General features: G+C 44.7%; 1 protein-coding gene across 2 annotated transcripts in view; it reads right to left on the bottom strand.

Moving 5' to 3' along the window:
- PANK4 (pantothenate kinase 4 (inactive)) overlaps positions 1–11,588 on the bottom strand; it is a 65,952-nt gene that overhangs the window by 36,335 nt on the left and 18,029 nt on the right. For both annotated transcript variants that reach the window (XR_014464082.1, XM_083163320.1), the window contains exons 5-7: positions 9,393–9,485; positions 8,565–8,718; positions 4,746–4,927 (exon numbers count right to left, since the gene is read on the bottom strand). Coding sequence is in view for 1 of the 2 variants with exons in the window: in XM_083163320.1 (XP_083019446.1) it covers positions 4,746–4,927; positions 8,565–8,718; positions 9,393–9,485 (429 nt within the window). In the remaining variant the exon portion in view is untranslated. The remainder of the gene's footprint in view (positions 1–4,745; positions 4,928–8,564; positions 8,719–9,392; positions 9,486–11,588) is intronic.

Below are 11,588 nucleotides of genomic sequence, written 5' to 3'. Positions count from 1 at the left end.
AAAACACACACCCCTAACATTCAAGAGTAGATTTCATATCTATTATATACAGTGTGCAAAGTGGATGAGTGGCGTACGGGGTGGCACAGAGGCGGCGACTGGACAGACGCGCATGGGGGGCGGGCGCCAGGAGCCGGGAGATAGAGGGGGAAAAAAAACCCATACAAAAGAATGGGAGGCCTCCCATTTATTTGTATGGGTATATTTTTTCTGCAGCTCATCTCCCGGCTGTCTGCAAACCCCGCTCCCTCTGCCTGCAGCTCTCCGGGAGTTGCAGGTGATAAATCGCATGCAAAACTAGCACGTCAAATGCCAAATCGTGCAAGAGCCCACCCGGGGAGCTGCCAGGGTAATAAGATCCTTCAGACAAGTTGGCCTATTGTAGGGGGGCATGGCCAGCGTCTTGTTTGTAAAAGGATAGACTGATAAAGAGGTCTAAAACTAACAACTATGGTTGGAAAAACCAAACCAATCGGGCGCAATGAGTGACCTCACCTTTTATAGAAAAAAGGGGAGGAGAAACACGGATGGTATTTAAAGAGGGGAATTGCACACAACTTATTAGATTCTTAAATGGTATTGATACCAATATCAATGAATATAGAAGCGTAGTTGGCTGCTCCCAATTACAAATTGGATGGTTTGTAGGGGGACAAGTATAATAGAATCAGATATATGTGATCACTCACATATATCTAGAGAGCGCCACACCAATGGATGTAATCAATATAGATTTATTACTTTTAAAATTATTATAAATCTCTCAATAAAATGTACAATTTAATAAGTACTCACAAAAAAATATAAAAACACAATGGAATAACAATAGATTTGCATACACTCCTGATAAAGTCAATTTAAGGACTGTGTTTAAACAGTAGTATGTCCTTTGATTATCCCTTGATAGGGACTTAGAGCTTTTTAGACAATGATAGTTTCATTAAGGGTGATAGAACAGACCTCAATTTCTTTTTCTATAGCCGATGGAATGAATTGATGGCAATCGCTATTCTGTGTGATTAACAGACAGCTCAAGCTCCCCTGTCAGCGGTCGCCGCCTGTTGACGATCCGCTGATGTGATGTTTGTACAGGGGGCGAGCCGTCCGTCTCCAGCAAGCTGTACAGATTAGCTGTATGCCGGGAATCACAATTAGTGACACGGTGCGGGACTCACCCAGGTTGGTGGCGTCCCCCCGCTGACAGGGGAGCTTGAGCTGTCTGTTAATCACACAGAATAGAGATTGCCATCAATTCATTCCATCGGCTATAGAAAAAGAAATTAAGGTCTGTTCTATCACCCTTAATGAAACTATCATTGTCTAAAAAGCTCTAAGTCCCTATCAAGGGATAATCAAAGGACATACTACTGTTTAAACACAGTCCTTAAATTGACTTTATCAGGAGTGTATGCAAATCTATTGTTATTCCATTGTGTTTTTATATTTTTTTGTGAGTACTTATTAAATTGTACATTTTATTGAGAGATTTATAATAATTTTAAAAGTAATAAATCTATATTGATTACATCCATTGGTGTGGCGCTCTCTAGATATATGTGAGTGATCACATATATCTGATTCTATGATAAAGAGGTCAACTAGGCATCTTGTGACCAGTCAACACAAGACTAGGAAAGAAAGAAAAAAACTATATATTTGTCTGAAATGTTTGACTGCCGTTCCAGTTAGCAGAGACAGACAATAGGAATCTCTATGTAAATATGTATTTGTAACCAGGTTTTGCATGCCTGAAAGAGGCCATACTTATTTTTTCCAAAGCTCTATTTCCCTGATGTCACACCATAAGGGGCATTATTAAATAAAGCTTACACCTTTTCTATAATTAACCGTGTACAGTGTTTATTGTTAAAAATAATAATAATAATTCGTTTAACCGTCTGGATTAATACAACATCGGAATCCTGACTGCCAAGACTCCGAGAGGGGGACCAGCGCTACAAAGCTCCTTGCGGGCTCGCTGCACCCGCCCCAGGTTCTGTTCTCCCTCTGTGAGGGTTGTGGACCCACACAAGGGAGAGTAGCCACACACAGCCGGGATTGGATTAATTACCGTCGGAAATGTGACTGTCAGAGCATCAGCCGGCACACGTTTGGGAAAGGATAGAAATATAAAACTTTCCCAGGTCTCAGAGTATTTTGAGTGCAGCTTTCATTCTGACGGAGTACCAGCAGTGACACTCAGCAGTCTGAAATCTGAGCTGTGTCCACAGAAAATGACTGCTTAGCTTTCACCTTTAACAGATTGGCTATAATACAATCCAGGGACCTGCATTCAGTAATAGCTAAATCCTGCAAGGCTTGTACAGTATATTGGTGTGTATGACCAGGTCAGATTTAACCCTTTAAATAGATTGCAGGTCTCTGGACATGGTCATAGCCGCTCAGATGTAGATGTGTAAGGGCCCCCAACCACTAGTGGAATATGGGCACTTTTTATCCGATGCCGAGCTTCTTGGACAAGGATAACAAGTGGCCATATCGCATGTCCATTTTCCTCCGATTCCGATCCGGACCTCGTTACCGAGTCCCAGATCGTCATGGCTGCTATGAGATTTTTTTCTGGTATTGCATACAATACATCAAATGCATGCAAAAAAGGACAGCATACGCTGTATTGTATGTGGTCCAGCTGCCCAGGAGCTGTACTTAGCAGTGTATCATATGCGATACCTTGCATTAGTGGATGGGGCCTTCAGACCTTCAATTGGAATCGCATTTTAAATATATGTTCTAGTATCATCATCATCAATGGCACCAGAAGGGATCTGCAGCACCATTCCGGCCAGTACTGAGCAAACAGGTAACAGTGACTTACAGTTGAAGAGAATAATGGACGAGTACAGGGTACAAAAACATAGCTGCATCAGCATAGGACACTGGAATAAGTATCAGGTGGCAGAAAACCGTGGAATTTGGTGTCTTTAAAACATAGTTTAAGTAACGCTGGCCATACATCTACAGATCGATTGTCAGATTGGGCTGGTTGGAACAAAAACCTGGTAATGGATGAGTGACAGTTTTTGGCAGTTTTCCCGCATTTCAAAGCAAATGGTCAACTGTCATTTACTCTCATCCATTACCAGGATTTAGTTCCAACCAGCCCAATCTGACAATCGATCTGTAGATGTATGGCTGGCTTTAGAGAAGGAAAAGCAGATAAGGGAAGAAGGCCCCGCTTGTGACCATTTATACCCCTTTTACACCGCCGAAAAATCCGGGTCAGCGGCGGGTCAGACCCGGATCTTCGGCGGTGTAAATCCCTAACGCCGTGTCCCTTTACACGGGACTTCTACCCAGGTCCTGACCTGGGTAGAACATGGCTAGGACCTGGGTAGAGGGCGGTGTAAATGGGAATGCCGGGTCGGATGACCCGGCTCCCATTTACATGAATGGGGAACGTCCAACCTGCGGACCGCAGCGTCCGCAGGTTGGACGGATTGTCAGTCTGACACTGACAGCCGGCGCTGCTGTCTGCTTTACTCTGCAGACAGCAGCGGCTGCGGGGGAGGGAGGTGAACGGATGCCTGTGTGCGGCATCCATTCACCTCCTGTCCAATGGTGGGGGGTGCGCGCGGGGACTGGGGGCAGCCTAGCAGCTTACCTTAGTACTGGGCTGCCCAGCGTTCTGGGTACGGCGGCGTCGATCGGCGCTTGAAGATGACATTGCGCTGTCATCTTCAAGCGCCGGGAGGGGGGTGCGGGCGTTTAAGCCCGTCCGGTGTAAATGCCCCTAAACGCCGGGTCGCACTCGGCTTCAACCAGGGTCCAAAAAGCCGGGTGCGACCCGGCGTTTTGGTCTAAAAGGGGTATTACACACTGTAGGGGAGGGGCACAGACATGGGTGATACAGATGGGGTAGACCAGTGGTAGCCAATCCTAGCCCTCGAGAGCTACCAACAGTTCACATTTTCCAGACAACCTAGCTGCTGCACTCATTAATCACTGACACATTTTAAAAGATACACAGACTCCTTAGGGCCCCGTGCCCTCTGTAAAGACCCGGATTGAGTCCAATAATACCTTCGATATGACCGCGGCACTGGGGACTTCAAAAACGAAACAGGAAGCTGGTTCTCTGTTGACGTTTCAGTCTTTAATCTTAGGCTTTTCTCAAAACAGCTTTACAGCTGTAAAGCTGTTTTGAGAAAAGCCTAAGATTAAAGGCTGAAACGTCAACAGAGAACCAGCTTCCTGTTTCGTTTTTGAAGTCCCCAGTGCCGCGGTCATATCGAAAAGATACACAGATGGAGCTAATTAGCTCACTTGTGATTCTGTGAGGAGACCTGCAAAACATGCACTGTTGACATGCATAAGGCCCACATGGCCACAAGGTCGACATTAAGTTTTAAAGGATTTATTTTGTATTTTTAAACCGACTTATTTCATGCTAAGCCATCCCAGTGGGCATAGAGGGAGAACATAATAGCGAGGCACCATGCCGGAAGCACTCGCCATGCGCGGGGGGGGGGGGGGGACACGGTACTCTTATACGGTGTCCATGTCAACATAGGGACCTAACCTTTTCCATGTCAACCCTAGTGCATGCGTCAACCTTTTTAATTGTTGACCAGTAGAGATTGACAATCCGGCCATTTTCGCTCAGCTCGACAGTAACTCAACAGTCGGAATTAAATGTTCTGGCTGTCGAGTGTCGGAAAAAGTTGGCATGTCGGCAAAAAACAGCCACGGATTGTCGAAAGACGGCTGTGGTGGTCAAATCTTACCTTGGAAAAGAAGTTGATGCTGTAGCTTATGGTGTGCATTGTAACAGGGTGACCTCGGATAAAAAACCCTCCGAAATACACTTGATTGAGGTTGTGTTGTTTAGCATATAGACAAGCCAACTGGCCAATGTCATTGCTGATCATGTGCAATAAGCTCTTTGCCATGTCTTCTTTGGAGAATTCTAGAACAGACACAATAGGTTCAGCATGATGAACTGTAAATTACATACTGCTACTCAAATGCCATTACCATTCTCTAGATTGTTTTTAACGCAAACATATTGTAATAAATCCCTTTAGTAATGTGCTGTAGGTGGTTGGTTGAGACCATGGGCAATATTTAATTGGCGGCAATTTTTGGCAGCCATCAAACGCAGCCTTGTTGCTTCAAGGGATGAGCTGCAGCCTGAAAATCATAGCTTAGGTCCAGTAGTTCCCAAAATGTGACATGGCACCCTTGGGTGTCTTGGGGTGCTTGCATAAGTGCCTTGTGTTGGTGGTCCAGGGCCACTTAAAATTTGTTTTTGGAAGCCAGAAGCACATATTTGCCTATCATAAAATATGTAGAAATACAAATATTGTCCCTCATCACATAATTGAACAGAAGGATAACCTATATACACACACACACACACACCTTAAATTTATTATTATTTTCTAAATTTCTCAATAAGAAAATTTTGGTCTGGGATGCAATGAAAAAAAAATTCCAATACTCTAGGGCACCGCGATTCTAAAAAGTTTGGGAACCACTGGCTTAGGTTCTTGTAGCTGGTGGCTTGATGGGAAGTGTGGCAAAGTGTGAGGTGTTTGGGGCAAAGAGGCGCAAGTCCACTGCAACAGAGGAGTTCATGCTTCCTTTTTGCATTCAGCCCACAGTACAGCATGGAGGAGGATCAATCATGGTCTGAGGATGTTTCAGTGGTGGCGCAGTTGGAGACTTAGCATAATCAAAGGAATCATGGACTCCAAATGCTATTACAACATCCTGGTGCGCCATGCCATCCCTTCCAGCACCTACCTTATAGGTTGTTATTTCACACTACAGCATGATAACGACCAGAACACACCTCTAGTCTTTGCAAACTATAGTCAATAAAACAACAACAACAGTAAAGCTCAAGGTTTAACCATCCCAGAGTCTTGACCGCTCGCTGTATTCTACATTACTGGGAAATGCCTCTAAATTTCGAAGGTTCGGCCACACTCGCCGTTTCCACCTTGCCTCAAGGAACAGGCGATGTGGAAACTGCGAGTGTGGGGGGGGGGGGGGAGGGGTGAGTTGAATACCGAGGGCGAGCTATCAGCTCTGCTCGCAGTCAGACGCTCGCCCCACCCTGCATTGAATATACCCCAAAGAATGGTCAGCATTTGCACTGCTGTGATCGCAAAAGGGGCATACACACAGTGCGATTCTGGCTATGGCCAATTTTGATTATGCGATTTCCCTTTAAAAGTACATGGAGCCAATTTTAGCTACATGCACTTGCGATTTTGATCATGTGCGATTTGGTCTCTGGCCAAATACACTGCATGCAACATAGTAAAAACCACTTTGCCAGCACGCCCTCTTTTCCCTTGCGATACGTACACACGTAGTGATTTCAGGGCATTTTCTAAGTGATCTCACAGGATCTCTTAGAAAACACCCCAACATTGTTGTTCTGTGTGTAGGGGCCATAGCGATATCCAGCATGCTGCATACATTTATTACATTCCCGGGCAGGGCCAGTTGTCACACAGGAGAACACTGGTCCTGACAGATAGCACAGGATGATCAGCACATCTCCCCGTGTGTAGGCCCCATAAGGGTGGAAAGATCCAGAAAAAATAAACATTTAAAGAAAACCAAAGTCAATTTATTTGTAAACAAATGTGTGGGAGTACAAAACATGCTTATTTTCCAAAATAAATATATATTCATCACACACTAGCTGATTTTGTTCATTACTTAAAAAAAAAAAAAAAAAATATGGATTTGGGTGGTGTAGTAAATGTAATGCGCTGTAGAGTAGCACAGGGTTGCCGACCCTCCCGGAATTTGCGGGAGTCTCCCGAAAATCGGGTCCTTCCTCCCGGCCCCCGGAAGGGTGGGCAACCCTCCCGGAATCCGGGGAAACCCCACTGAGCCCCCCAATCGCTGCATTTATATGCCGCAATCCGCGGGTCTCAGGGGAGGGGGCGGAGCTAAAACGGCACAATCGTGTCGTTTTAGCCCCGCCCCCTCCATGGATATCAGTTATTTCGGCTATTTGCCGTAATGGGGGCGGGGCTTAATGATGTCACCGTTAAGCCCCGCCCCCAAAACTTGTACTGCAAGATTCCTCTCCCGGAGAGGATTTTTTGAAAGTCGGCAACTCTGGAGTAGCATAGTATAGGTGGTTATAGTCAGGGGCAGGCCTGGGCATATGTTGTATGAGCAGCTCTGGGGCTTCCACTAATCTGTGACAAGTTGTCATCAGTGACGTCACACCCGCTCTAAAAAACCCTGGGTGGGCCTTTCATTTTTTTTCTGACACACCCAGAAAATGGCAGGTTACCACCCCTAAAACCGAACTTCCTGTCAATGAAACGGTTTACGCTCCATACTCATTCTTTACGCTAATTCCGTTCACGCATGACCGATATGTACATTATGAATGCGCAGGCATTCGATTATCGCTCGATTTGTGAATTCTCGATTTAGTCGTTCATGCTGAATTAGCCCCAAAGTTTTTCTGGTTTTGAACTTCGTTTTTTTGGACTTTATGCACTATATATTCACTACAAAGCCTATGGACGGGATGTGGTCGTTAGGCCGACAATAAAAAAAAAAAAAAAGGTTGATGGTTAAATAGGTCGGCACATGAGAAATGTCGACATGGTCAATCGGTCGACACATACAATTGGGCGACAGTTTGGATATTGAGGAGCACAGGTCCAGGCACAGGCAAGGAGTCACTTTCTCCACAACTACACGACAGTTTGGATATTGAGGAGCACAGGTCCAGGCACACAGGCACAGGCAAGGAGTCACTTTCTCCACAACTACACCTTTGTCCTTAACCTAAAAAGTGGGACACTGTACCAATTATCCAAGGATTAATTGAGAAAAGAATTTGTGATTCTTTATACCCGTGGAATCATGTGCACACCACAGGAGTGAATAGCAATAATATATTGCAAATATGACCATTGCTTAATAGGTACTAATTCCTGACAATAATCAAAGAAAAAATAATCTATAAGGATTTAAAGATCCTATAAGGATATATGTCCTGACAGTATGTTAATGAACCTCTAAGAACAGAGAGGTTCGGGAGAAATACAATAAAGTGAATAGCATTTATTCTATCTAGTCTATAAGAAATTCAACCCAAGATTGAAAAAATACTACTGGCATACCCCTGATGAAGCCTCTTGACGAGACGAAACGCGTCGGGTACTTGATATCACCTATTAATCAAGAAATATCATTTCCAAAGACAAGAATAACTGCAAAAAGTTTGTTTTATTATTATCTTTTATGCTTGTATCAATAAATGTTTTATGTATAAATTGGTAAAAGGAAAGACAGGAATAACCCTAATTTAAGTCGAAGGGCGCTATATAATACTTTTGTGGGGATATATATATATATATATATATATATATATATATATATATATCTCTCTCTCTCTATCTCGAAAAAGGTGGTTTTTAATACTATCGAGGTGGACAGAGGGAGAAGAGAATACTGTATTGTTTGGGTAACATGTTCCCTGAATGAAAAGTTTTCTGCCCAGACGGATATAAAATGTTTCTCGAACCTGCGGTCATCAACGTATCTATATGAAATACCTTTGTCTGCTGTGGCGGACTTGCCAAAGCTGCTTGCAATCAGGTTCCCGGTTAATCCCAATATTTGGTAAGCGCCTCCGTAGATGTCTTTCACCAGCATGTCAACATTTGTGTGTTGACCCTTAGCCGCCAGCTGTAGTAATTCATCAAACCTCTGTTGACATCAAATAAGGATATTGGTAGGAAATGAAACGTTAAGCCATATTCTTTTCTCCTAAAAATAATCTTTATTGACATTGAATCCCGCCTGCCGAATACCAGTCAAGCCAGCCAAGAACAAGACAGGGTCACGGCTGTCCGGCCTGCCCGACAGTCGTGACCCGGGATGGAATATCCGCCATTGTGTCAACAATCCCATTAATGTATACTGTAATCAGCCACTCTTGGGGCCTACACACCAAGGGACTCTGCTGAGCTATCTGAGCAATGCTAGATCATCATAGTAAGATTACTCAGCACAGAGATGTGTCAGCGCTGTCTGCTGAGCGATAGGTCAGGGCCAGTGTTCTCCGGTGAGGTCACTGGCCCTGACTAGACTTATTCTCCTGGCGATAGCAATGCACGGGGCTGCGCATCGCTGTCGCTATGGCCTTTATGCACTGATCGATATAGGGTCATTTTCTCGTGCGATCGCTTAGAAAATTTTCAGAAATTGTTCGGTGTGTAGGCTCTATTAGTCACTTGTTTCGTAGACACAGGCAGATAACATTGCAATAGCTTGTACTGGTTACATTGATATAATGCAGAAACACATCACCATCCGCAAACAATTGATCATCGGACTAAGACACAGCTGCAACCCCAGGCTTTGGCTGAATTTGGTCTCACCTTTGTTTTTGTGAGCAAGGCTCCAAGCCCCCAGAATGTCCCGCCTCCTATAGAGCTTCCCCCAATTCGTTCAAACTTGTCCTCTGTGTCCACCTGCCAAAGAAATAAATTTCCTGTTACGTATGCATATCTAAATGGGAATTCTATCACATATAGGACATTTCGGCAAGAAGGGCATGCGAACTTTAGATATAACGTGCAACGTAAGGCAATATAAAGTAACTATCTGGAGAACCAGGAGTAATAACATTATTGTCCATTTTGTACTCTTTCTTTTTAGAAAACCAGCTGCCAATATAGACAAGTAATTATATGCAAATTCCTCCATCAGGTATAACAGTTCCACCTGTGAAAGCGTCAGCCTGTGGGCAGAATGTACCGAGCCTTTGCGGTACATACCACCGCGATGATACTAATCACGTGTGATAACCTTAATAGATCGCAAAGGACAGACTTATGTTAAGCCGGCACCTATGGGTTTCAGCCCTGGAAGTCCAACTGTCTGGAGGGGGGGGGGGGGGGGGGGGGGGTACTGGGAGGGATACAAAACAGAAAGTAGCCCATTTGGCTTCAACAGGGTGATGCCAGAAAAAGCTGTCATTATTCTCTTTACCAAAGCCTGGCATTGAAGAGGATAGCACGTATGGCAAATGCCCGGAAACAGGCCACCCTGCGTTAGTAGTCACTTTGCACTCTATACTGGCAAGCCTTCTAGACTGGAAAAATAAACCCAAGCAACATCGGTTATCAAGCAAGACGTAGACATCTACAGAAGTAGTGTTCATTCTAGCACCCGCTATCTTTGAAAATCCATGTAGTTCCTTTTCCCTGCCTGGGGTGTCACTGTCTGCTGTGGTGTTTCTAGCACAGGTCTGGTTTGCATATCAGTGCTGATATACAGACCACACTGTGCTAGAAGCACTACAGCAGACACCCCAGGCAGGGAAGAGAAATTACATGGATTTTCAAAGATAGTGGGTGCTAGAATGAACACTAAGAAGGTTGCACAGGCAGAGTGGAAGAGATAGGCGGAGGGATTTATACTTGGAATAGCCATTGAGCCATACAATTTATAATGGATTACAATTGCCAAAAATATTTGCCAGGAGGCCCTTGTTTCCTAAATCAGTGCAGATATGCGTCTTTTACAGTGATGCATTACATGGCCATAAGAATATGAGGCCAATGTAATAAGCTGTGGAGAGAGATAAAGTACAAGCCAAATAGCTTTTAATTGCCATCATTCAGGATGGGTTTGCAAATAATTATTATCATAATTTTATTTATAGGGCTCCACATGTGTTTCGCAGCGCCGTACAAAGGAACAGTACAGGGAGACAAAACTTAGCATAACATTGAATAAATAACAAAATTAGAGAACAAGTAAAGAGTGCCACAGTTCAATACACATTACAGCTTAAATGTAAGTAGTGAGGACTCGATCAACGTACTACTGGAGGCTTGTGGCCAATGATGGAGATGGGTATGCAGACAACAATGGTCACTGAGTGTTGGAGTATAGGAGAGCTGTGAGTGAAATGTGAAGAGAAGTGGGCTTACACAACAGGAGGGAAGAGGGCCCTACTCAGAGGAGCTTACAATCTAGTAGGAAGGGGAGACAGACAGATTACAAGAGGTGCAAGCAGGTGGGTGGTGGCTAGATAGCAGGAAAGGGGTCGGAGAACCAGCTGGTTTATACAGGACTAGTTATGCAGTGGAAGGGTATGCTCTGATGAACAGGTGAGTTTTCAGTGCCTGTTTGAAGCTTTGCAAGGTCGGGGAGAGTCTAATGGAGCGAGGGAGTGCGTTCCACTGAAGGGGTGCAGCACGGGCAAAGTCCTGTACTCTAGCATGGGAAGCAGTGATCAGGGTGGAGGAGAGACGACAGTCGTCAGCCGACCGTAGAGGGTGGGAGGGTGTATGAATGGAGATGAGGTTAGAGATATATGGAGCAATGGAATTAGAGATGGCCCTGTATGTGAGTGTGAGGTGTTTGAAGAGGATTCTGTAGGGGAATGGAAGCCAGTGCAGATTTTGTTGAAGGGGAGTGGCAGAAGTAGAGCGGCGGGAGAGGAAGATAAGCCTGGCTGCAGCATTGAGGACAGATTGGAGAGGAGCCAGTTGGGATTGAGCGAGGCTGGTGAGGAGAACATTGCAGTAGTCGAGCCGTGAGATGACCAGTGAGTGGATAATAAG

The sequence above is a fragment of the Crinia signifera genome, chromosome 19 (genome assembly GCF_055691185.1).
Source record: "Crinia signifera chromosome 19, ASM5569118v1, whole genome shotgun sequence".
NCBI lineage: Eukaryota > Metazoa > Chordata > Amphibia > Anura > Myobatrachidae > Crinia > Crinia signifera.
Note: the sequence above shows the minus strand (reverse complement) of the source record. Positions and strands in the feature narration are given on the sequence as shown.